General features: G+C 33.3%; 2 protein-coding genes and 1 long non-coding RNA gene across 7 annotated transcripts in view; all 3 read right to left on the bottom strand.

Annotated features, from left to right (window-relative positions):
• LOC108574426 (segmentation protein cap'n'collar) overlaps window positions 1–3,311 on the bottom strand; it is a 130,397-nt gene extending 127,086 nt beyond the window's left edge. Inside the window, exon 1 of one of the 4 annotated variants that reach the window (XM_017937013.1) lies at window positions 3,005–3,311. In XM_017937013.1, the coding sequence (XP_017792502.1) occupies window positions 3,005–3,094 (90 nt within the window). In that variant the 5' untranslated portion in view covers window positions 3,095–3,311. Of the gene's footprint in view, window positions 1–357; window positions 862–1,668; window positions 1,681–3,004 lie in introns of those variants that run through there. The other 3 variants (XM_017937016.1, XM_017937012.1, XM_017937010.1) reach the window with 3 other exon arrangements.
• Window positions 3,312–10,818: 7,507 nt separating this feature from the next.
• LOC108574417 (endoplasmic reticulum aminopeptidase 1-like) lies at window positions 10,819–25,297 on the bottom strand. 2 transcript variants are annotated; one of them, XM_017937001.1, is made up of 14 exons: window positions 24,777–25,297; window positions 18,737–18,886; window positions 18,524–18,609; window positions 16,774–16,870; window positions 16,419–16,501; window positions 16,149–16,354; window positions 15,871–16,051; window positions 15,334–15,559; window positions 14,601–15,163; window positions 13,549–13,780; window positions 12,812–13,217; window positions 11,963–12,105; window positions 11,534–11,886; window positions 10,819–11,191 (listed from the first exon to the last, which is right to left on the bottom strand). In XM_017937001.1, exons 1-14 carry the CDS (start codon window positions 24,907–24,909, stop codon window positions 11,036–11,038), a joined length of 3,015 nt encoding a protein of 1,004 aa, XP_017792490.1. In that variant the 5' UTR covers window positions 24,910–25,297; the 3' UTR covers window positions 10,819–11,035. The 2 variants fall into 2 exon arrangements, with proteins under 2 accessions (XP_017792490.1, XP_017792491.1); XM_017937002.1 differs by having other exon boundaries at window positions 18,737–18,883.
• Window positions 25,298–25,379: 82 nt separating this feature from the next.
• The window catches only part of LOC108574424, a 4,602-nt gene continuing 2,356 nt past the window's right edge, over window positions 25,380–27,625 (bottom strand). Inside the window, exon 3 of the long non-coding RNA XR_001891417.1 lies at window positions 25,380–25,822. This is a non-coding gene — a long non-coding RNA (uncharacterized LOC108574424). The remainder of the gene's footprint in view (window positions 25,823–27,625) is intronic.

Here is a 27,625-nt window from a genome sequence, read left to right as displayed (position 1 = left end):
AATTTTATAGCTTTAATAACTATTTTCTTAGTTTTGCAAAAATGTTTAGTTCATGTGAATACAACTTTCACAGTTTATAGTTTTAAACTAAAACAGAATGTTTTACATATTTTGTAACATGAACATAATAATAATTTACAAGTAAAAAAAAGCTCTGTTATAATAGAAAGTAAATTTTGGGTTATACATTGGATATGGGTAAGAATTATTTAATAATTCTAGTACGTATATTACTGCCTTTGTAATAAGATTGAGTATAAAAGTTTGCTACATTATTTAATTTGTATATTTATAAAAATAAACAATTACATTTACACCCAAAATTTAGTTCATATTGAAAAACATAAGAAAAAGTACCTCTTGAGTAAGTTCTGCCGTATTAGTTGGTTCATTAGAACTTTGCGGTGAGTTTTCTGGATCTGGCGATGTCATATTCCTAGATGGGTCTGTAGAAAGTGATATACTGGGTCCTGCTATAGCAATATCTCTTGCTGATTCTTCAACGTTTAGTAAATATGCATGGATGTTATTTAAATTAGAATTTATTCTATTGTATCTTCCTAATGAATTTAAGTCTTCAAACAAATCTCTCTCATAATTTAAAAGCATTGAATCTAAATTTTTTGGATGAACAAACATGGGGCGATGAACTATTGTATCAGCATCTGTGTGCCATCTAGAACCATTGTTTAGATCTAAAGAACCTACACCAATGGTTTGAATGTCTAAACCAAAGTAGGATTCTGGATCCAGTCGTAATAAAGAAAGTAGTAATGCAAGTTGGAATAGTTCCTCATGGTATAATTTCTTTATACACAACATTGTGTCTTTTTGTTTAATTAAACCAACTCCAATTGTCAAATGTATTTATAATCCAAATTATGTTAGCATATTGTCACAGAGGTTTGGCAGTGTTGTTGAATATGAACATTAGATAGGATGTCACAAAAGAAGAAATATTCATGTTGAGCTGTTGCTTTTTCAATGCTTTAAATCGTATCAAGATGTTAAAAAATGTTCACACAACTGTTTATGTTTTGATGAACTGAATATACACAAAGTTATATGCACTATCTTGTAACAAAGAAATCAGAATAAGAATTTTAGCTGTTATTAAAGTTGAACACCACTTTTTAAACTTCTTTCTTCAGTGTAGTATAGAGTTTAAATTAGGTTAAGAAAGATGATTTCTAGAGTTTATGTTGGAACAACTTATTCGATAGACTGTCAGAATGAGAATAAAGATTCGGAGCTCTCTTTAAACGAGTATAGGTCAGTTACACGAACACAAAAATAACCTCAAAACACACACTGGCCACGTCAAACTTCAGTATACATCGTGCACGTCCCACGCATGCTTCGGATTTCGTTTGACAATTCAAGACGATACCCTTTTGAATGCGTAACAACACTTTTTTTACACTGACACGTTATGGCAAATATAATAAAAAATAAAAATTTAACTCTGTAGCAAAAACTGACAGATCTACAAACAATACCGGGTCATAAGATACTTTAAATTTATTTCTATTAAATATTCGAGGCCTGCGTCAAGCGCCAAGAACCTCTTTTGTTAAATCATCCTGCTTCAATGATGTTATAATTTTAACAATGATAACGTTAATTAATGCAATACAATATAATTAACAGAGAAACGAACTAGCACACCTTCCTAGGAGAAATCGTTCACGATGTGACTCAGCATTCATTCCGGCAACGTCGTTTCTCAGGACCGTACCAAGTACTTATTTCTCCCTATATGTTTTTATAATCGAACAATCCATTTTGCTTTAAACTCACCAACTTTAAATGTCTGATATACTAAACTTTGTATTGCTACTCAGACGAATTTAACTTTTCCTTCTTTAAATGTCTATAACTTTTGAATATGTTTGCAAATAATGATGCAATAAAGACTGCAGATGATATAAAAACGATTATAATACGTATGGTTCTTTTTATGAATAAACACAAAAGTATAATTACACATAGAGTTTAGACAGTAATATTCGATGTATCTTTATACATTCTAATATACCTCTAAAGTATATTAATATATTGGTTACACACGTATTTTAATTCTTTTTTAAACAAGTACTGTCGATATCTCATTGAAACATAATATACATGCACTTATATAATAATGTATATCATTGCATTTTCACTAGCTTTTTCTTTGCAAAGAAGTTCTCATTGATTGCGTAACGATTTCTTTAACGTCCATTCGTTTATGCGAAGATTCATTACTACATTTACTTCCTCTCCTTTTAGCGATCAAAACATCAGTACGAAAAATTTTATAGATACATTTGCAAAAAAGATGTGTATGAGAATTTATGTTTGTAAATGCACATTATTTACGAATATCTTTATTTTTCAGTGTATACGTGTATTCGTTTTAGTATTTCCTATTATGTACAATTATGTATATATGTATATATTTACTCACTTACTCATATATTAGATTTAATTTTAATTAATTATATTCAATGTAATAATTGACAACAACAATATCTAATGTAAATTAAATTCATAGATGAACTACGATTATGTCAACAGAATATAAAGTTTTCCATCAATAATTTAAATCAATCATATTAAAATTTCTGTGTAGGCAATTCTATAGAAGAATAGATACGATTGTGATTAAAGCATAGAAAAGACTTCTTTAGAAAAGAACAATATGTATACGATGTTTATCAAAAATAAATAAACCTGTGAAAAGAAATTAATTGTAAAATTAAAATCAGAATAAAGGATTTTTGTTTGCGATCATATTGGTACACTGTGCGCAGTTGCCATATTTTAAACTGCTACAAGTTTACTAGTGTTCAAGCAAATACGTATACATACATAGGTGTTATGTATCAGTATTCGAATGCGCACGTGCATGAGTGTATGCATACATATTACATGTGCATACATACATATTACATGTGCATACACAAGCATGTACATATATTGGATATGTGTAGCGAAATTTTTCATACACTTTAGTATTTACCTCACACATAAGCTTCGTTGACTTTAAATCTATTGCATCGTTGCCGGGTGACAATGATGTCATACGCGGTAAATCCTCTGTTTGAAGCATGTCTCTAGTAATCTTTGATTTCAAAATCTACTCTGCGTTAAAAAGAATCACTTAAGCACTGATGAACACTGACTGGAGGATCGTCACTGGCAATTACAAGCATGGAAGTGAAACACATTACGTCACTTAACTTCGGGGAGTACTATTTGTTTAGTGAAACGTTTCTTAGAGGTATGTTATGAAGTGTCAAATTCTATACTATATTTCACTTGAAACTCAATGACAAATATTTTTTATAACAAAATTTTTCTTTGCACAATGATGTAGTTATTAGTATCGAAGCGAAAGCTACCATCTGTCGTTTTACTGCGAGATAATTGGAATTTTTCTTGGGCTACGTCACTATGAGCCACAACCGCGCTATTTGAACATGGCGCGGACCTTGTTGCACACGTTTGTAGTATATCGACGTTTCCGTATCCGATATGCTGATACGCCGGTACATTCGATTCTGCAGTTGGCACCAAAATACAGATTTCAAACAGGTAATCACTAATTACATACATTGAATGACAATTTTAAGTATTTGACAGGTAAGAAATGATTGAATATTACAAAAATATTATAATCAATATTATTTTAATATTAAAAATTTATTACAAGTACATGTCATCAAAATGTTGATATTAATTGAATTTTATAACTAAATAGATTAGCTAATAAAGGTGCAATAAATACTGAATAGTTTCAAACAACAAACTATTACTTTTTCAATCACATAATGTTTCTTGTAAGCTTTTGTTACACTATGTCACCTTCTTATTAAAGTATATATAAATTATTATATTTTTGAATAATTCCTCTTAAATTTAACAATACATTTTATCCCCCGTTATATTATATACATATGATTAAGAAGTTATGAGAAATAATATTTCTCTAAAATATAGAATTAGTATTTACTACTAAGGTGTAGTATGATGTCAAAACGAATGCAAATATTTAATATTTTAAGAAACTTAACGACATTGTAAATTGATAAAAATGTATTTTGATCCGTACATAATAGAGTAATCTTGATAATCACAATATACGTGCCTTTGATATCAGATTATTACTTAGGATAATCATCATTATATACATAGATACGAAGTCTTTTCCGTATCTGTTCTGAACTAAGCTGCTAACCATGCGTCGTTGCTTTTTAGTTGTGACAATAGTTTCGTCTCTTGACCTGCCTAACATCGGCCGGTGTAAAGAGATTTGCTCGGTAACAGATATTTTCAAATGTTAATAACTAAAAAACGAAGCTTCAAATGCAATTTTTTAATTCTACATTTTCGTCTTACTTTGGCTTACAAAATCACCCTTTAAAATTTCTTTCACTAGTTGCTGAACACCTTGTATGTATAGCCTTTTAATATTTATATGTATATACATGCAAAACATATTCGTAACAATTGATGCAGAACAAAGTAAATTGAATACTAATATATAGGGTAGTTTAGTAATGGAATTTCATTACAATCAATAATATTTATTACATATATTTATTATATATGCATATGATAGGTAGGTGTTAATAGTGTCATTCACGTCGCAAATATTATAATATTATTAATTAAGAAATTTTATAAGCAATTGAACATGTTAGCTGGAATTCAAAATATGATATTCTAATACTTGCAGTTTAATAAGTTACTTTGCGCAAAAATTTAAAACTTGAATTAAAAAATGATTATGATATATATAAAATACAATGTAAACACGTTCAATAAATCGATCCCCGTAGGATAGGTCAGTAAACCATCCGTATTCTCACCGTCAAAAACAATTATGCAGAACTTGTTACAGCTTCATTCTTTTTGACGGAGACTGTATAACCTCGTTTACTGACCTACTTTATCCGCTGGTATACCGCGGATAGCTGGGTTTCAGGGATTCTGGAAGTAATTTTTTAAATGCTTAAATGTTCCTTTAACGTTTTGTCGTTGTATTTCTCAATGAAATCATGCAACATATGAGGTCGTTGAATTTGTCTCGTTACGCTTTATCATTTTGTAGAAAAAAATATACTATGTATCGTTTAAAAAAATCCAACTGGCCAGCTGGAAATGACCTTAACTCTTGTACTTAGCTAACTTACACCTGCACGTATTTACTAGTATTCCCCTCCATCTAATTTAATCCCCCAAAAGCAGATTTTTTAATTCAACGTAGTTTCTGAAATATTAATACTTGTACACTACCTTTTTTTTTTAAATTTAAACTACACTGCCTTCGCTTAAAGGGAACTGTTGTATTAGACGAATTAGTTTCAACCAGCGGTCGGTAATGTCACGATGCTCGATCGTTGCCTATTGTTGCTCATGGAAGAGTAAGTGCGATTGCCTTATTCTATCGTGATTGGTTGATTAACTCCCACTGTCTGACGCTAACTCCTCCCAGAAACTTCACTTTTGCCTGGACAAACTATACTATCCTTGTCTGAATTGATATTTCTCCTATGATTATATTATTTTTCTTGTATATTCTATCTTTTTTCTATTTCCAAATACTGTAACCACTTTTTAATTTTATCATTTTCTTAATTAATTTATCATTCCCCCCCTATCACTTCTTCAATAGTTATCCTCAGTTATAAATCTCGTGCACAAATTGTAGGAGTTTTTTTTATTTTCTTTCCTTATGTTTAATTATTAAATGACACCTAGATATTATCCTTTACCCTTTATAATATTGTCACTGATTCTCCGATCACATTTTTAAACGATTCTTCTTATCAGTTTTTGTTACGGGTTATGTCAGGTTCTTTTACTTTCGTAGTCGGTTTCTTTATATTCGACATGTGTACATATTTGGCGTCCTAACCTCTTTTCTGTTTTTATTTTTGTGTTTCAATCGTTTGGTAGACCTGTTAAGTTTCTCCATCTTGTTTCTGTTTATTTACCTTTTATGCCTTGAATACTATCGGTCTCCTATTACAATTCGTTTATTATTTCTGACATATTTCAATAATATCTATACTGATAACCAAGCACGTGTTTCTACCTTTCCAGCCTACAGTGGCTCGTGCCAAAATAAGTAAAAATAAGCAACTTAAAATTGAATATATGTCAATTAAATAAGATACAAATTATTTTAAACATATAATATATTCATTTGTATGCTTGTACATATCTCGCATTCTCTTATACAACAAAATATCTATGATAACAGTACAGTAGAGAACGGTATACAATATATAATTATATCAATAATTCATTCATAAATATGAGATGCAAGACAGCCTCGTTCTCTTAAGACATAACGGTATCGGATCGTGATTGCATAAAATACATATAAGTATGTACTCTTCTTGATTATTCTGATGTCCAGTCTTTCGGTAGAACTTTTACATCGGATTTACTTCGCGTCTAATAGATTTGATTGATATTTAAATCATTCGAAACATGAAAACAAGTTTATGTCTCCTTACTGTTTGATATAATTTCCAACACCTCGATAAAGAATGGGTTTCTTCTAATACTGTTAGATCTTTGTAATAGTTCAAAGAAAGATTAGAGCTGACTAGCCGATTTTCGTTAAAACACAATAATCATGCGTAACTTCTTTTTCCTGACAATTATACACTTATCGATTATATGTAAATTTCTGTTTGTAAAGGAACATGACGATCTGTGCGATTTTCACCCTTGAACAAAAGCAACGAGAGAACTATATAATATCTCTTAAACAAGTACTTTCGGATATAATACGAATGTTGTAAAGTAGGCCAATCGGTTCGTACTCCCATCGTACCGAAACCGGCGGAACCGGGCGTTTTCGCAAATATCATGGAGCGACTTCGTTTATTAAATCTTTAACAGGAGAGAATATCCGTTAGTGAAAAAATATGCTATGTACATGTAAGGTATCTAGTTGTGCGTCGATTTATTAATTCGCCGTTGGAATGTATCAAAATCTACTTAAAGGGATGAACCATTCATGCAGCCGTTATCTTCATAGATTTTCTCCTTTTTTTTGTTTTTCTTTTAATGTAAACATATCTGTATAATTCCAGCCGGGGGAATCTTAATCCGATAAAAATTGATGAATTTTACAAAGAAACATCGTTCGAAGTCATTGTACTCTGAAAACATTGTAAAAAAGGTGACAGAAACTTCGTAAAGGTACTAAGTTTTTCGCCGGGAATTCGAACTGCAAGTATCATTCACAGTTTTCTTCTTACTTTTTTTTTTTTTGGGTTTTTTTTAATAGATCAAGAATAAAGATCATTCACGTTTTATGTGCTCTGAGCGTGAGGGCTAATCATACCGTAAACGTTTCTCTATTAGGTAACGAGTACTCGATTTTCTTTTTTTTTCTTTCTTCTTCTTTGTTACGAGAGTGATGAAACTACGCAAAATCCAACATGTACGTGAGGATTCATTCCGACCAATGGATACGTGTAGCGGAAGGTAAGAGACGCATAGAAAATAGTTTTCGAGGAGTAAAATCCAAACGTATACAAGGTGTCTCGAGATTTTCCAATTAAGTTAGAAACATTGTTTTTTACGTGTCGCCTAATTTTTTTTCTTTTTTTCTCGTACTATACATATTATACATACAATACCATCGCGCTGAAATAACCTTGGTACTTCCTATCTTTTTTCCTTTTGTATCTATAGAATCGGTTTTCTGTACAGTTTTACCACTAGACTTCGGTACATTAACCTTCAAATGCTAAAATTAGGTTTTCATTTTCTAAAAATAGTAGTAAACGAATTTTCTTATACTTCTTTTCTTTTTAATACTTCCTTGCTATATCGTTTTATATGCTTATTGTCGATGAATAATTAGAAGAATGTAGGAAGTAATATAAGTACAGAGAATAAATGTCATATTCCTAATACTTAACGATAGTTGATGTAAAAACTTAATTTCGTTAGCATTTCAAGGTTACGCGTCGTACCAAAATCGTATGAATAGTTTTCTTATAAAAGCCAGCACAAATTTGGCATTCATGTATTTTGTATGCATCTAGATACCTTTTTAAGACCGGGTGCAGACGAGCAGGTTTTTGTCGCACGGATATTTCTCTTCGTGTTTGTGCAAACGAGCGAGTTTTTCCCGCGCTTTACCGTAACTGGTATATATACAGATACAGCGTTACAGAACAGAAAGCAATGCAGTATTTCAGCGACACGTAAAAGACACTTAATATCTTACGACAGGCTAGTAAGAACCGGCAGTCAATTTTTACACGCTGCGAGTTCGCAGGGTATCGTCACAGGTATAGTTGGTGGAAGCGATGTAGCGAGGTCGTAAATTAACCCTTCGCTGCTATTGCTCGCACTGCGCCTTTGAAGTGAATTTAATCCTTATCTTTCAAAACAGTAAATTTTTTAATTTTCTAAAAAATTTTAAAACGCCGGAACAAAAGATTTTGCGGTCGTGGTTGAACATTTACCGTCTGCCACGCGTGTTACGTATCAAAATCTGTCGCAGTGAAAGGGTTAAAGCATTAAAGCAGCGCTGTCCCGAGTTGTGTCTCCCGGGAGACTAAGCTTTTTTTACTACGGAAAGAGAGGCACGGAAAGAAGCAGGCACGTGAGGGGCCCTTAGTTGGACAGCACTGCATCAAGGAATCTCCAGATCAACGCGAAATATTCGCAGGGGCAGCGAAGTTCGCCTGTTTATTCACTACTGTACGAAATTTTCGCTTTTCGAATATTTCACATTGATCTGTGGGATTCAGTGTTTTCCTTTTCTACGTTTATCATTGTGTTTACATCGCGAATTTGGAACGGCAGCGAAGAAAACAGAAAGAAAGATAGATACGGGTCTATACTGATCCAATTGCAGCTACCATGTGGCTGCTAGAAATGCCGGTTATCTGAGAGTTCGGCGTCTTTCTTTACTTGAGATTTGGGGGCCTTCTATAACACGCGTACGGCCCTGCGTGCGGCTAGATCAATCGATGTTTTCGCTTAACCCTTTCATTGCTGTCGGCACCTATGAGCGCTTTGAAAATTTGCTCGCACTGTGCTTTTGAAGGCTATTGGCGCACTTCTATCTTAATTTTATCCGTTGCACACTTCTACCTTAATTTAATAAAATCAATTTCAAAACGATGTGGCCAAAACCAAAGATTTTCTACTAAAATCTGCCGCAGTGAAAGGGTTAACGTCGTGATTTGCGATCTAATTGTAGCTCTAATGTGTTTCGACACCTGACTGATTTTACGACCTCGCTGTATCGCTTCCACCGACTATACGCTCGCTTATCTCTGTACTTCGTCGTATAACTCGGTGTACTGTTTGAACGAGTGAGAAATGCTCGCGCGACAAAACTCGCTCGTGTGCACCAGGCCTAATATATTCGATCACACAGGGCACACATTTCTCTTACTCCAATATGTACACGCCATACAAAGCATCAAAAGATTACATACATAGATTTATACATTTTCTCATAATAAAATATCCGATTCTCTATTATCCTACTTCACATGGAAAATGATCAACTCCACGCGAGACATATCCCGTGCATCCAGTAAATATACGACAATATTAATACATGACACGCACGGTACATTAATGTTTTTTTTTTTTTTTGTTATTATTTCGAGAGACATATGTATGTGTGTTTTTTTTTTTTTTGTTTCTTTATACTCGAGGCCAAATCTTCTTTGTCTGATTACCATTTCCACGAAACTAGAATTCTGTTTGACAAAGACACGGCGCATTTAATCTGTCAAACTTTTTTTTTTCAACGTTGATATGCTACTAATATTAACCGACAGTTTTGCACAATCATTTCGGGCATGTTCTGTAACTACTTAAATAGTACTAACACAATTGAACGCTGTTCCTTCACTTTATTTACAGCAAATCACACGGTACGTTTACCAGGAGTAGCCAAATTTTGTTCGAAAAGTGAATTTTCAACGATCGTCATTGATATTGATATAGTGTCAATTCTAAGTGTTTTTTTTTTTTTTATGTTTACCACTATAAAAATTTTGTTTGCATGAAATAATCGTACAAATATTTTCTGACTTAATACTCATATGAACGAGAAATATTAAATCAATGAAATTCTTTAGATGTCTAACTATACTGTAAAACCACGTTATGGCTACTCCTCTTACACAGCATACGGCTGAATTGTGAAATGTGTAAGTAGCATTTTTCGTCGGATTTTCAGCAAGCTCATTTCGCTGTGTTGAATTGCTACACTGGATGGATCAGGAATGGGGCTTTGGGTATCACGTGGAGGTGACTACTGTCACTCCTTGTAATAAAGTATATTATATTTTGGGAGACTAAAGTATTAACGTTAATAGGTGTACGTCGTTAGCCCTTTGTTGTTTTTTTTTCTTTTTTCTTTCGTTCAGAATATGTCGGGTTAACGACTACCCTAGAAACAACATTGTCTCTTCTTTCATTATAATTTCTTTCTTTATACATAGTAAATTCAATCTGCACACACAGCGTGTATAGTAAATAAATACTTTCGAAAGTGCGTATAAATTGGTGTATAATGTGTTACATACAAACAATTCGGCTCTGTTTCGATTCGTCAAAAGATTTTTTTTTTTTTTTGATAGCATGACGGATAAATTTGATAGTATGAGCTTTCGTTTGAATTCGGTAATATTTTTGTTTTTTCGTTTTCTTTTTTTTGCTTTCTGTCTGTTTGCCAAAGGATCGAGGAGCAATCCTTCGTTCATCGAAGGATCGTCAAATATTCTAACCTGTGGAAACAATCTTTGGACGTGTACGACGGAAATTGGGGGGGGGGGGTTGTTTTTGATCTGCGAATTTATGGCTAAGTGGTAAATAAATGATTCAGTTACCTCGTTTAATAGTAACAAAGACCTTATCCCTTCCACAGGTGACATCACCATGAAAGTTTCGTGTGTAGGCGAATACCACAAAAAGAAAGTAATATTGTCACTGAATGACTAGATGGTAATTTCACGCCATTCTTGTCCCATTCATGATAAACAAGGGGTTAACTTCTGTTAATGTCCAAATAATTTATAAGCCATCGATCAACAATCTCTGCATTCTCTTTTATCCAGTGTATATTGAACTTGATTGTTTCTAGGCTTTGTTCTAATGCTCGCTGACCGCTTCCAACGTCCACGTTTTTAAAGAATTCCGAAATCTAAGGCAGAATGATAAAAATATCTTTTATCGTTTCGTATAGATAAACGGTATTAATTAAATATTAATTTTTTTGGTGTTTTCATGTAACATGTACGATATGAAAGAACGCACGAAATATTGTTTACTTTTTTCAATTATGCCCGTAAAATTAAAAGTATGCACGTTAAATTGCGTCAGTAAATTACTAAAAGTACGAACAATTTTTAATATTGCATCAAAGTCGATTTATCATCTGGTATTGGATTAAATAATATTTAAAATTTCACTAATTAAATAGGTTCTATTAGGAAGATTTGTTTAATATGACAAAAAATTACGTGATATTTCATTTTCATCTTACCTCGTGATAATCATATTCCGTGAAAAAGTCAGAAACTACGACAGATATAAGTCCACCCATTGAGAGCGATCCATTTCCGAATAAAGCGTATATTTGAGGCCAATATGCTTTAAGATGACGCCATGCGAAGAATTGACCCTCGGAATTGGTAGCGACTGAAGCTATAACAGTTTCAACGTCCTGTGATCTCACCGTGTCTCGATCCAACGATCGTAAAAGGTAACGTTGTAGCAACCATGAATCTGTCGTCGCTCCCAGCGCTTGTAACATTATTGTCTTTTCACTGGGTACCTGAGTTTTTTGATAATTTTCCCAACAATGATTCCATTCCTTTTCACCGCCAAATTTGATTCCTACGTATAAATACAAAATGAAATGTATTAAGACGAAGTGTAATTTAGTTCATTGTGGTAAAGAAAATAGTATTACCTGCAACATATACAACATCTCGTATATTTGGAGCGATTCGTTTGTTTCTTAACATCCAATCTTCGAAAAGAGTTTTCGCTGGTTTTACAACATCGTCCAATTTTACAGAAACAGCTGATTGAAGTACGGCAATCCGTAATAATCTGTGAAACAGAAATACAACGAATTCCTACAATACATTCATACATGTTAAACACAAGAATTTACTATTTCGGAAAAATAAATAAACCAATAACGAAAAGAATAGTATTATAGGATTGTGCAGAGCTGGAAAGATGTCCAGAGGAAGCTATAGGGGCTTGATAGGCCCATCTTCTCTAACGTAAGCTTAGAAATAGAGCACACGTATTGTCATTATTGGCCAGCGCAATAAAATCGACGAATCGGATCACATAGTGTAGGAGCCGAGGAAAAATTTTAGGGACCAAGCTGCAATCGAACTTTGGGACTCTATGCTCATAGTTAAGGCGCGTTTTTTTGCTCTTTTTGATGGGTATGAAGGCCCCAATGATCCTACACTTGGCCATCCTGCGCTGACATTAGCCCTCGAATGTCCCAAGCGCACAACCTTCAATTTTCAACTTTCAACTTTGTCATCATCACTGCCCGTGTGATCATAGATACCTCCATCCCACTTTTGACACTACCTATGGGAGCCGAAATAATAATAAGGGATCCAACAGGACTCGAGAAGCCGCGACTTTCGGCTGGCAAGAAAAACCATCATGGCTTTTATATTTTTCCTCGGTTTTGCTCCTATAAGTTCGATATGAAGACAAAGTATCCCTTTTGCTGCCCCGCTGGACATCTTTTCAACTTTTCAGCAGTATTTTTACTTATCATTCGTACTTCTTTAAATGAGATCCTTCATCCGCCCAACCGACATATTTCGTAACTGGAGTTAGCAGTCGTTTCAAAAATGTTATGTATCTTTTGTATCCAGGACTTTCGCTCAGCCTTCCTTTCCACGAGTGTAAATATCCAAGCGCTGTAGCCCATGGTACATAATCTCTTTCATTTAGAAGATAAAGAGATAGCTCGAGAGGTATGGTAGCATTTAATTCTCCCGCTTCGCAAAGCGTGAACGCATCGTCGATAAGATTAGCACGATCAGCTGGACTGAACTTGGTGTGATCGCTTAATAAGGTAGCAATGATCGAAGACCACATTTCTTCCGGATAAGTTACGCGATAAAATCCACTTTGATTCACGTTACATTTTATGTATTCCACGTCGCTGGATATCTCAAACGTTACTGAAAACATACAATAGATACTTTAAACAAGGGATAAATAGAATATAAACATTATTAGACAAGAAATTCATTCGTTTGGCAAACTGTCGTATATTCTCTGCCTATCAACTTGAATTTGATTAAATATTTAAATTAAATGCTTTTTAGGTTTATTTAAAGATCTATAATCTCACGTGCCTTGGAAGTTGCATTCATTAATGTCTAAGAAATAGAATTAACAAAACGAATGAAGTTATTTGCTAATAACGATGGTTTATCTAACAGTTATTCTTTTAATACTGATAAATAAATCTATACAAAAAATGTTCGTTATAATTGTCCTATATGTTACCATCGGTTAAATTCATCCACACGTTGTGAAGCTTGCGCGGTTCTTTGTCTGTGTAGTAGCTCAACGGGACATACCACTTGTAGTTAAAGGGCGACTTTGACTGTACTAATTCTGTACCATTTTCTTTTGGTGAAATTAGAAATCTCGTCTGGACCGCTGTAATTGTATTTCCATCGCGTGTAATTGTAATCAGAGGAAAACCCATTTGTTGGGTCCACGTATCCATAATAGCCTGTCAACACGTTTAATCTCATTTAAATATTAAGAGCTACGAACAACAAATAAGATTTCGTTAGAAGAAAAAAAAAACAGTATTAGATTGCAATAAAATAAAGCATGTGAATAAATTTTCATTTGAAGATTTCGAATAAAATTTTAGACAAAATAGATAGAACCAATATGAGAAAAATGATTAATTGTCATTTTATTCGTGGTATTTGAAGAAAGTTAGGAATTGTTAAAATTGTTATATATTTTTGACAAATATTCTATAAAATTGATATCGAAATGTTTTTCGAGTTGTGTATATAACAAATATTCAATGTAATTTTCTCATTTTTAAATGTACATTGTAAGTTTGTGTTGCAAGGAGATAAATAGGTTTTGAAATCTTTCTACTATTTGGTAGCAGTCCTGATAGATTATTAATTTTTTAAATCTGCGAAATATGCAAATTACCCTTTTTTGTACCATTTAAACTGCGTTATCTGTGAAACAGTAGTAAAATTACGAGGATCTAATTTATATCGATAATTGTACAACATTTTATCAAGAAACTTTCAGCGTGTACAGATATGTTTCGTCTCTTTAAAAAAAAAAAGTGTTTCAGAGTGTTTAGTTTATACACAGATTTTTCACATTTTCTTCGTCGATGTACATGACACCAACTTTTCCTCGTTTCGCATTATTTTTATTGCGTTCACAAAGTTAGTAAATGCACTTGACCACCATTCACACATCTACTTTTATCGTCGGTATTGTCAAATTCTTTTCACCCTTCTTCTTGCGTTAATTAAAAGATCGTAAAGTATATTCGTCTAATTTATACCTACTTTCACATCAAAGGTGTTATTTGCATGTTTCGTAAAGACCGCCCAAAGATCGTTCGTGTCTGCATTTCCATACGCGTGCGATTTCAGATAATCGTTCAATCCATTTTTAAGAACATCCTCACACAAAAAGCCTTCAAGCATGTTGAGAATGGAAGCGCCCTTACTGTAACTGATATCATCGAATATAGCTTCTATCTCATTTGGATCTTTTACTGGCACGCTTATAGGATGACTGCTGGCTAAGGCGTCGAGATCGAGGGCCGGTTGGGTTTTGGCTAAAATAAACTGATCCATCATACTCCACTCAGGCGAGATGTGATTCACTCCTTTGTACTCGAAGAAACTGGCCGCTCCTTCGTTCAGCCATAAGTCGTTCCACCATTTCATAGTAACAAGATTGCCGAACCATTGATGAGCCAGTTCGTGTGCTACAATTACAGCTACCCATTCGTGAGCATTGGTCGATGTCTCTTGCGGATCGTAAAGTATGGATGTTTCTCGGTATGTGATTAGGCCCCAATTTTCCATTGCTCCAGCGGCAAAATCAGGAATAGCTATTAAATCTGGGAAAAATCGATGAAATTAGAAAAATGAAATTTTTTTTTTTGATACAGATGCGTATTATAAAGTAACTCTTCGCGCTGCGAATTATGCGTCACTGTGAAATACATAGTGTTATTGAAGAGAAGAATTTGTCAAATTTATACACGTGTATCTGGATTTTCTTACCTACCTTGTTTGGGCAAAGGATACTGCACGCCAAAAAAAGATTCGAAGTAATCCATTGTACGAGCAGCAGTAATTACAGCGTATTTTGCTTGTGGCAGCATTGCTTCTGCCGCGTAAACACTCACAGAAATGTTTCTCTTAGTTGGTTCGGAAACTCGTTTAAAATCGCACACTACGAATGCCACCAAATACGTCGACATTTCTACTGATTCTTGGAAGTCGTCTCGAAGCTAAAAAGTTTATACAATCGATGTAGTTAATCGTGTGTGAAAATAATTAAGGCAATTTAACGCTTTGATTTAAATTATATCGTATACACAGTTAAATACTGTAAGAGTATTTGTTTTATAGAAAATAGGAAATACTATAGGAATACTAAAGAAAAAATATTAAAATAAAATAAATAAAAATACTGAAATAAAAATAGGAATATTTGTTAAATAATGTAGGAATTTTTGTTAAATAGAAGAAAATTCAGCTAAATAATAGATAAAGCTGATATTTATTGTCGATATTGAATTGAAAATTGTTTGGTACTTACAAGTCCTGTGCCCATATAAAATCCCGTATCTTCGCTGCTCATCACCGGCATATTACATAATGCGATGTGAAATCTATCTCTGAATATTGACACTTTAAATTTAGCTTTGAACTGCGGCTCGTCAAAGCATGGAAATGCAGAACGTGCATAAGTTGGTTCAAAATGAGTCGTGGCCAGGTACCTAAAGTAAAGAAAAAATTCAGTCATGATCTTATTCCATATGAAGATGCGCCTTGAGCAATTTTCCAAACAGAAAATTATTACAGTTTCAGAGTGACCTCTTTTCTCCTTCTGGGGTAACATAGCTGCTAAGATAAAATCCTTCGAGTTCATTCGTTAGTTTTGAAATGAATCTCAGATGCACCGTATAATTTCCTCTCTTTCGAAATTTACTCTCTTCCAATTCTAGATATAACTGTTGGTGTTTCGGATATTCTAATAATTTTGCGATTTTTAACCTGTGGCCTTTACGGTCTTGAACCATCTGAAAATTGATATTTGAAAAATTACAATTTGATAAAACCTGTGCCATATTAAACTGTACTCACTTTTTCATTTATTGTCAAATTTTTACTATGGAAGACGATATAATTGGTTTCTTTATCGACATAAAATTCGATTGTGACCTGTCCTAGAAATGAAAATTAGGAATTATTTAATTTTTTCGCTATTTTGAGTCTCTCAATATTTTTTAAAAAATTCAATCTAAATTAATTTCTTTTTTTTTCTCAATTTGAAGGGTAACATATGACTTACATCCTAAAAATTTTATCGTATCTTTTATACGTATACGTATAAATGGTAACATAAAAAAAATGAATGAATTCGGTAAATTTTGTTCAGGCTAAAATTGAATAATTACTGTTCTAAGCAATAAACTAGTAACAATTTTGTGTTATTTACCTTTTACTTCTAAGGTGGTAAGATTTGGATGGATGGTAATATTGTATCTAGTAGGATGCACAAAGGTAGGTAGTCTCACGTTGTTCCAAGGAAACACCTATAATAATTCAATTGTATTAGCTCACTTTTGTATTGTGAATTCAGCAGAACACTATAGAAGTGTACGTTTTATATATTCAATGTCGGAAAACTGACTTTCTATGTAGCTAATAATAAAATATCAATGTCTAAGTTTGTACTATAGATTGTAATGATACCTTTCAATTGATTTCCCGCCAAGACGTTTTGTACCCATGTTTAACTTTAGACGAAGGCTTGCAAGCTCAAGCATTGAAGTACAATATACATATGTACATTCATACATAACATATCTATCAAATTTTCATTTCTATATCTTGCAATTTATGTATTACTTACTTTATATATTAAAAACTGGTAAAGTATACATAGTTATTTAGAGATATATTAAGGGAATGTCAAGCCCTATTTAGCCATTGTTTTAAAATTTTAAATATCGAGAAAAGATTTAATATTATCTTATCCCATCGTTATCTAATTACGAGACTCATTCACATTTGATCAAACGTTTCATATATTTCATTTTTATTTAATACATTTTTTTTTTTTTTGAGAAAAATAAAACAACACTGAAATAAAAATTGTTCTGTACTATAAAACAGCTAATAATCAATACGTAACGGTAGTGTTAACAATGCCGTACAAATGAAGCATGATTTACATATGCATTGTAATACTAATATTGATGCAGAAACAGCGCGACGCCCGAAATATTAAATACCAGTACGTGAACGTATAAAAATAATATTTGGTCATGATTTATTAAAAAAATTAAAAAATTTCCCAAAACTTGATCGTATTACATTGATCTGGTGAAGTGAAAATTAATTATTTCGAGTCAGAAGAATTTCTGATGAACTGTTGCAAGTAATATTCATTATACATTATGATTTAGGGTTGAGTTTACACAAAAAATTGAAAGAAGCATGACTGTAAAATTTTATGCAATCATTTTATAAAAAAAGTAGTCATAGTTTAAGAAAACTGTGTCGGAAGATACTTTTCAACATCACCATAATCTTAAACGCAATCTAAGAAATAGCAAATAAATCAGGAATTTGAAAGTCCTCGATTAGCCTTCGCAATCTCTCAATTTAAACCTAATAGAACATCTACGGAGTTTACTTTAAATAACGATTGCCGACTTTGAGCATGGTTCGGGAAGTACTCAATGACTATGGATAGAGGTAAAGAGCGCGTGGGAAAATATTAAAGGGGAACAACGCAGAAATCTTGTAAATGGTATACCAAAACGAGTTAAAGCGGTAATTAGAACGAAAGCAGGATACACGAAATGTTAACATTAATTCGTAAACTCTAATATTTTATCAAATTACAACATATGTTACTTTCTTTTTTAATAAATCGAATATATCATTTAAATACTCCGTATCGTGCAGACTCGTACAATGATACATTGTAATTCTATGTAACGTTTATACTATTTTTCTACTTCGTCTCTTGGTAAAAAAGATTTTATATCCAAGAAACGTTCGATCATTTGTATGAGTTACGATGTTTCAATTATAGCTGGTCTGTATTAAAATTTTTTACGAGAGCACATGCTTTCAGTTACGTGTGTACTATGCCTAGAATATATGTCACAAGCACGTTTTGTTCCACTTCAACATTACGATGGTATAGTCAGTAAAGTAAACATAAGTAACCATACCTCTCCATTAGTTGCAAGAGGCTCACTGCTTTTCTCAGCGTCCTCAATTTCCAGGTTGGCTGGTTTTTCTCCAGCACAAGGGCAGTCTATTCAGAACAAAAAAAAAAAAAAGCAGAAAAGAAAACAGAGAAAGTAATAATTAGGGTAGAGTAAGAGAGAAATGAGATATAGAGAATATTAATATTATTTGTATTAACGGAATTGTGATATTACCATTCTGTGGTCCCGCGAAGGCAATGATGAGTGATATGACGAAAAGGATCGCTAAAACGACGGTAGCTATGCAGAGAGCCCTTTTTTGAGAACACACAATTCCATTGTGCTCATAAATACTACGTTTGTGCAATCCTGTATTGCTGTCTCCTGGAACAAAGGATTTTCTGAAGAATACCGAAGCTTGCACGTACATGTGTACTATAGCGTAAAATATGTACTGGTATGAGAGATTTCTCTTTGATAATACCGTGTCCAAAAACTGAAGGAAAATGTAGAACGATCAGATTGTAAGTATATTATGTAAAATTGATGGAACAGATCGAATATGTGACAATGACAAAGTTTCAATGTAAGAACGCTTTATTGTCTACATAATACATATCCAGCAATATGAGGAACAAGTTTCGTGTCCATGGCTACACACTTGACCTAGATTTTTCACTACTGAGCGACAATCCACACTGACGTTAATGCAGTTACTTCAAAACACATGTGGTTGTGTACATTTTTATCATTTGAAAGGCAACTTTGTGACACTGTACTAATTGCAATTACATACGTCGAAATCGACACGTTGAAAACGATATCAATAAAAGGGTATCGCGAAACATATGTTTAGCTTCAACAGATGTATACGTCACACTTACTTAACTACAACACAAAAAGCATAGAGATCATTTGGAAGATGTACGTGAGATAATTTTACCGCGACGATCCATTTACATTTCGTGAAACAACAACGACAATATCGTTCGTAATGGTTGCAACATATTGTATCGTTAACGGAGTAACAACAATGCTAGGACGGATGATATGTTTACGCGCACTATAAACGTTCGTGCACGTTGTTAATAAGGAACTAGTTAATCAATGAGCAATAATGTCAGACACAGGTATACTCGAGAATAGAGGTGTGTTGCGTGCTTCATTTTGGAAGATCTGAAGCTTCTCTCTTATTGATCGCACGCACGTGCTTCTCGTATAGTCTATTCACAGCCCGGAGGGTCGTAAGTGGGCCATCTGTTCGAACGATTTCAAAGGCGAAATCGTCTGTATAAAAATGTGAAAAAAACGTGAGGGAAAGACGAAAAAGAAGCGGGAGGAGAGGAGAACGTGGAGATAGCGAAAAATCGGGAAAAGGACGAAAATCAAAGGTGTGAAAAAAGGCGCCAGTACGTGTGATTATAAGGGATGAAAGTGAAATGGACCCGATATATCCGGGGCTATTCCAAAAAATTATCCAGCTTCTCGGAGATGTCTCACCTGTCAGAAAGGCAACGTCATCCACATCTTGCTCGCTCATCGTGAACCGATTCGGCGGCGGTCTCCGACGAACGATTTCTTTTACCTGACCGTCGTTCGTAGCATATAAGATTTTGATCAAGGGCTCTCTCTGTTCAGCCAGAATTTAAGCTATCGTACTCGTGGTTTCCTGTTTCGTTTCTTTTTTTTTTTCGTGTGTTTTTTTGTTTTTTTTTTTTTTTCGTTCCCAGTTGTTTTCGTTGACAGACTATCTCTGGTCTGAGCGAGTGCCAAGGTCAAGGAATCACCGAGGAAGACTGGTCAGATTTATCTACGCTGACTCGCGTTTTACTTTAGGCTCAACCTCCTTTCCTTGTCCTCGTTCCGTATTTTCTATGTAGTTCAGAGCTCAATCGGCAGGAGCGTACTTACTTGAGCACGAGAAGCCGCGGTTCCTGAAACACCGAGCACGAGGACGAGCACGGGCACAGGCACGGGCACGGGCACTGGTACAGGCACGGACACGGGTAAGATCACGAACACAGGTGTGAGCACGAGCGCGAACACGGGCACGAGCACAAGCAGGAGTAGCCCGAGTACGAGCGCGACCAACGAGGTCCCGAGGACCCGCGACAACGTGACGATGCACGAGCTTACGGAGTCACCAAGTAGCTCGACAACGTCGACGAGTCTATAACGCGCGACGTGCCTTGACATTTCATTGGCATTAAAACGTGGATACAGAGACTGCGGAGTTAGGCAGAAATGGCGACTTTCCAAACCCCTTGGCTGGCGGACCGCTTTACGGGGGTGGATTTGCAGCCTTCGCCACGCCGCACCTCGCTTCGCCTAGCTTTGCAGCGGGGGTGGTTGCCTTTACTGTGGCGCCATCCGTGACCTACCCCTTACAGTGATTTCTACTCTACTTGCAGTTTCGTTTCTACGCTTGGGTTGGTAAGAAGATTCTCTACTATGTTTTTCACCTGGCTTCATTTCAATATTCGTACCATTCGTACCTGTTAATGCTCTAATAAAATGTATTGTGCGAGTAGGATATTCTAACAGTATCGTGATCCAAATAACGTGACTCTCTGTTGAAATACAATTTTCTTGCACGACATATGGACGTAGGGACATGGTATTGATAACAGTGATAAAAGTATCTCTATGCTTTATGGCTTTGTGATAGAAATTTTTTTTAAAGTTTGACAGCTTTTATCGTTGACGATCAATGTTTGGTAGAGGTTGTAGGATGATGTATACATAATGCTAGGAAACAATTTTTCTTTTGTATACGATAAAAAATCGAAGTAATAGTAAAATGAATAGTGGTGTTTTTATCATTTGAATTCTATGTTCAATGGTGGCACTCGAATTTTAATTGTTACGTTATTATTTGTCTGTGTATATCATTACCATTTACGATTTAATTGAATACAATCTAAATGCTGTGAAATCTGTGTATATTTCAAAAGTGCAATTGATCTTTTGCGATCCTTCAATTTTAATAAAGAAATTCAGAAATCAACAATTTTTTTGTAAATTCCGCAAAAATTAGTCGAAATATTAAGAAGACTTCTAGAAACTATAAAAAAAATTTTCGCGTTTTGGTTTCGTTTCTATTCTTCTTTGAATAATTTCCTGGTATCCATACTTTGTTTATAAATGGTATCAAAAATTTTTTTTAAACAATTTTTCATAAATTCTCGAATATTCTTATATCTTGTTATACTATTTAACGTGTCTTATTTCCATACTTCCACGTTAGATATTTCCATATGAAAACCTATAGATGACATAAGTACGAATTTTAAATTGATGCTCATTGTAATGGTATCATATCGATTTCCTTTCTGTCATGTAAGCTCATAGTAATCAAATGAATTGTATTCTAGTCGTAGTTGGCTAATACTATTATCAAGTTGGCTATTTTCAACTTCATTAGTGAATTCGCTTTAACTAAGCATTCCTACAGATATAGCTATAAATTTTCGAAATAGAAAATTAGTAAGTTATTAGTTGACTGTTATTGATTACGAAACCAGTTAATGTTTCGGTTAATTGTCAACTGCAACATTACGTGAACGCCGTTTAGCATTGCAATTACTCTGCATACAACTAAGATAATAACGTAAGTAACGCTATAAAACACATTATCATAGTACGCGCTATATACACATGGTAAAGAGTCACTACCATCGATCTGTTTAAGTTCATATTTGTGTATTGTGTATTACGTTTGCATTAACCCAATTGCAATATTACAATTATAATAAAGTTACCTTTCAACTTATTTCTAAGTCAATATCTACTAGTAACATTCTACGTAATCGAATTACTACCAAATTTTAGTTTATCACGCTTTTTCATTTGGAGCAATGAAAGCCAACAGTACCAAGAAAAAATACGAAATCAGCAAAATAATCTACTACGAAAAATTGAAATAAATTGATTGAACTAAATTTTATCTTTAGATTAGTTATAATCGAATTCTGGTCAACTTAAAAATTTTCAGTTCTTTCTGAATTGTCAAAGATATAAAAATATTTTCGAAATAACTTATTAAAATAGTTTTAAACAATTAGGATTATAAGCCTACGTTTGCTTTTGAATACGAATAAATTTTTATTCGAATGCTTCACTATCGTGTTAAATACGTATAACAAATATTCACTGTTAGCCAAAAGTTTTGGGATCACTGTGTATTGCAAGTTCCACAAAAAATTTGCAGAAAATAGTTAGCAATTTTAAAGAATTTTTTAATCATTGAAATGAAGTAAATTTCCAAGAAGAAGTAGATCTCCACAACATCAGTTTTAAATCTATAAAGAGTTAGCGATAGATTCAATATTGATGTAAATAGGTGGGTGATTCGAAACTTTTGGCTGCTAGTGTATACGTGCTCTTACTCTGAAAACGATAAATATTTCAGAGTTCATAAAACGATATACATATGTATGTACACACGTATGAATGATATATACATTTTACGTGCTAGGACAACATATGTTCAAGGTAAGAAGGAATTGGGATACAGATAAAATTTCAGACTAATAGCTGTTACAAGTATTGTGAGTTACGTGTACATATGTGCCTACACATTAATTGTAACAGCATCCATGACTTTTTATCTACTTATAATAGTTTGATATAGAAAATTTTAATGAAAAACTAATTCAATAAATTGTTAGAATGAAAATATTCAAAGTGTCTTTGTTTTCGTTAAAAAAACAAAGTCGAACACGTTTAGTTTCATATTTAAACGTTTATTAATTAATGCACGTTTATGCATTGTTTGAAGAAATTTAAATTTGACAGAGATCAGTTTCTTTATGGATTAAAACAATTAGAGAAAATAGAATTTCAGCATTACACAATTACAGAATCAGAATCTCTCTAGTAAGCACATTTAAGGATTAATGCAATTATCAAGAAATACTTTTACAAAGAAAGGATCGGATTGATAATGTATTTTATCGACGTGGGATTTCTGCTGCATAAAGCTCCGATTTAAAGAATAATAACTTGAAATTAAATTGTAAATTGTAATTGAAGATATTTCGACAATTTGAGAATGTCAGTACTTAACTTTTAAGGAATAAGAAAGTTTTCCTTCGTCAGTTTGATCAAAGTAACAGATTTTTGATGAAATCTGTTTAAAAAGGAACACGTGAACAATATTTACCGTAAAATATATTTTCATGAAAAGTATTCTAATCTTTCGGACTATTCGTGTTCTATTTAATCAGAGAATATTGTCTGCAGAAATGCAGTAACTACTAAAACATGTTTTACAGATAATTATCTTTTCGAAATTCATTTGAGAATTATTATTATGCATGAAGAAATGCTGTATGAAGCAAACTAATAAAAATATGGAAGAAAATAAACGAATAGAAGAGAATAATAATAATAATAATTTGACTGAAAATAAATGTTTAGATTGGTACATAAAATTAACGAGTAATAATTTGCTTGTATTCCATAATAACGACTTCCAGCTCATAAATGACAGAATCTTACACTGAAAGTAATTGTTTTTAATCCACTAGTGTAACCATGAAAGTATTTTTACTTTCACTATTCTGGTAGACAGAAGATAGAAGCAGAGCAATTTATAGATGTCTGAACTTTTGAACTTGTGACCTGTTTTATTTTAACATAGTTATTTCCGCCTTAGAAAGTTATCCAGCATCCGATATAAATTATTCTAATACCAATCACTTTCTTATGGACACCATAACTTGAAAATAAATTTTTTCTTACAAGTTACACGAAAATTCACGTGCGGTGCATGAAACCATAAGTAATTTCATACATTCCTCTTTACGTCTTTCCTATATATTTTACTCCTTTTGTAGCAGTTTAACAATTCGACTTACAATAGATTATAATGAATAGAAACAATAGGAGAAGTTTCTGTTAAATTTTTATGTAAATAATTCTAAGTAAAAATGTATTATTACAAAATAAAAATCGTATACGTGAAAATATACAATAAATATTTTCAAAATTATTACACAGAATTCATGATGAGAAATAATTTTTATAAATAATATCCATTATCGATCCATTGTTAAACAATATTTAAAACATTGTGTTAAATCCTTTTCCCAAGATAAACTTATTAAATAATTGAACTTAAATTTTGGAGCCTCTGTTGAAAATATTTATCCTTCGCGACATTAAAGAAATTGAAATTTCGCTGACTACACGACAGCACGGAGACGAGTATGTTGACTCGTCGAGGAGAGTAGTTAACATGCTTTCGTGATGCGAGTGAATTTTTACTCACCTGAATTTATTGGCACCTCGGTGGTGGTGTTGGCGGTTCCGTTTTGTCCGGGACTCCGCGAACTCGAGGTTCTACCTAAAGGCTCCATCCGGATCGCCTCGCTGCTTTCTCGCGTCGAAGTTCCCCCTGGCATTTTACTTTTTTCTCTCTGCCTGCCCTTCTATCCGGTAAGCTCGCACTGCGTGCAGCTTCGAGCGGAATATATACGCTTCCTTGACTCCCTATTCCCTGTGACTCGATGCGAATTATATTCTTCAACGTTCATGCTTTAGAGAAACCTGCGTGTTTTCCCTTTTTCCTCTCTTCTTCTTCTTCTTCCCCCTTTCTTTCCGATACGTCGTGTATCGACGAAGATCGAGAGATTTCTCGCACGATCTGCAGTTCTCTCATACGTTCAACGCTTCAAGCAGAAACATTTATCACTTCTTCGCGATAATTTCAGCCGATTCGTGTCTAAATACAAACGTACAGTTTTGCACGATTTATTTCTCAACGTTGACGCACAGTGCTTGAAGCGTGAAATACTAAGCCTACACGTTGGTCCACGTGGTGAAGATTTGATAGAAAAGTTATCGAAGAAAAACTATATTCACAGCTCTGTTGCGAGTTGATATTTCGTTGCGTGTAAATCTCGTAGAAATATGGTAGTTGTAAAAATCAGTGGTCCATCGATTTTCCAATGAAATTTTTTCCCCTTCTTCGTTCGGGCGATACATGCGAATAAGCAGGCGTCGATGATTAATTTGTACACTTTTCAAGTGTTGCTGAAATTTTTGTACATTGTCGTTTCTCGTTTGTAACGACAACGTTCACTGGCTTTGAGGTCAACCTTACTCGATATTACGATTAAATACTGGTATAGGTGGTGTTTAGTGAAAATTTGTAATGTGTACCCGTTAATATCGCACATTAGAATTAGTCATGACATTAAGTACTTTTATAAACAACTAGCCGCAATTTTTTACTACTTCAGCCGTCAGCGATGCATTAATAATTCTCTTGTGAAGTCGTGAAGTATTTCCTTGATGTGCCGCTGGATATAATACCTGGAACAAAATACGAACTAGTTTTTATTTTTAGTACGATATTTGCATACGGTGATTATTCGGAATTATTTTTCTTGTATTAATGATACACTGTGTCTGTCTATGTCTGCTTAAAAAAATAGTACTCTCACTTATAATTAAAGTGAAATATGAAAAATATCAGAAATATACTTTTCAAATTAATTATTTGGGTCATTTAGAGTTTTCAGCGTTTCGCGTTACTTTGGGGAACAGTTTCTTCGGTATTCAATTTTCTTGAGAATATTACGCGAAATGCTGGGAAATTTAAATAATTAATTTGAAAATTATATTCTTCATATTTTACTTTAATTATACTGGAGTGTACAATTTTTTTCTTGAGAATACTGAATATTGAAGAAATTGTTCTCCAAAATAACATCAAATGCTGGAAAATCTAAGTGACCTAAAAAATTAATTTGAAAACTGTATTTTTCATATTTTTAATATTCTCAAGAATATCGAATAATTTCAAGTGAAGAAGTATTCACGAACCAAGGAAACTTCAGTAGAAGTGAAGCAAAAATGTAGATAAGCGATCAAATTTTCGTTTAGTTCAAATTACGAAGCTTACAATTGAATCTAGTTTTCAGTGAATATTATATAAACTATTTAAAATACGTTACAAGATATCACAACCTTCTATCGTTGTGTCAAGTTAAATAATTCATTGCAAATTTTTGAACAATATATAAAAATTTTTATCGAGTTTATCAACTTTGAAAGCATAAAGCATTGCACGTATAGTAGGTCAGAGCGATGGTACATTGCATACTCCATCAATATTCCGTAGTTATTTTTACAACAGCCGCTAAGATGTTAATTATATGCACCTATATTTTTACTGTCTCTGTATCCTTTTTGTTTAGGTGCTACCTGATGCGTGTGTGAAAAAAATCCTATGGAAAATTACTGATACAACAAACGCTAGATTACTACATCTGCGGAGCTTTCATTTTAAACGACGGTTTTACTCGAGACGTTGTAATTACAGTTGTTGAAGATAAGAGGACTGCTAAAACTATGAACGACACTTTCTTTCTGTTTTGGTAGCAGGTAATTATGCATTTAACAAGATGGATGCTTTCCACACAAATCAACTTTGCGACCAACCATTCATCCTCATTAATCTGTCTCTTGTTTGCACATACGAATTGTTTCTTCTTCAATTCGAAAATTGTACATAGTTGTTACGTGTCCCTAAATTTCATTTTAATCATGATTATCTGGAGACGTGTCGTTTATTTACATCTGAATAATTGAAGTAAACATCCGAATAAATATACGAATAATGAATACGAATTAATTTGTGAAATGTGTAAATAATGTATGATACATTGAAATTTTGTATACTAATTGTATACTAAATTTTAGTGTGCAATTTTAAATAATTCTTGCATCGATGTATGATTTTCTCGAGAAAAATATTACGAACCGTGATAAAATTTCGCTATTATCAACACTTCTCTTCTGTTAAGAAACAAGGGAAGAGTTTCCTCCTATATTCTATAAAATGGCATATAAATTTTCTTCATTTTCTTAAAGAACAGAAATGTTTAATTTAAATAACTTTTTCTATCGTTGTTTAAGGCATATAACAAGAAATAATCGTTATTCATAATGGAATAACTTTATACATTAATTTACATCTTCAGATTTTGACTTTAATTAAACCATCTCTAATATTTACGTATTTACTTCGATTATTGTAGATATAACATATGTATCGTAATTCATAATAATCGTTACTTTGATTTCGAGTAGGAATACAGATTAAAAATAATC

Source organism: Habropoda laboriosa, unplaced genomic scaffold, assembly GCF_001263275.1.
Source record: "Habropoda laboriosa isolate 0110345459 unplaced genomic scaffold, ASM126327v1 scaffold214, whole genome shotgun sequence".
Lineage (NCBI taxonomy): Eukaryota > Metazoa > Arthropoda > Insecta > Hymenoptera > Apidae > Habropoda > Habropoda laboriosa.
The sequence above is the reverse complement of the archived record's forward strand: the minus strand, read 5'-3'. Positions and strand labels throughout refer to the sequence as shown.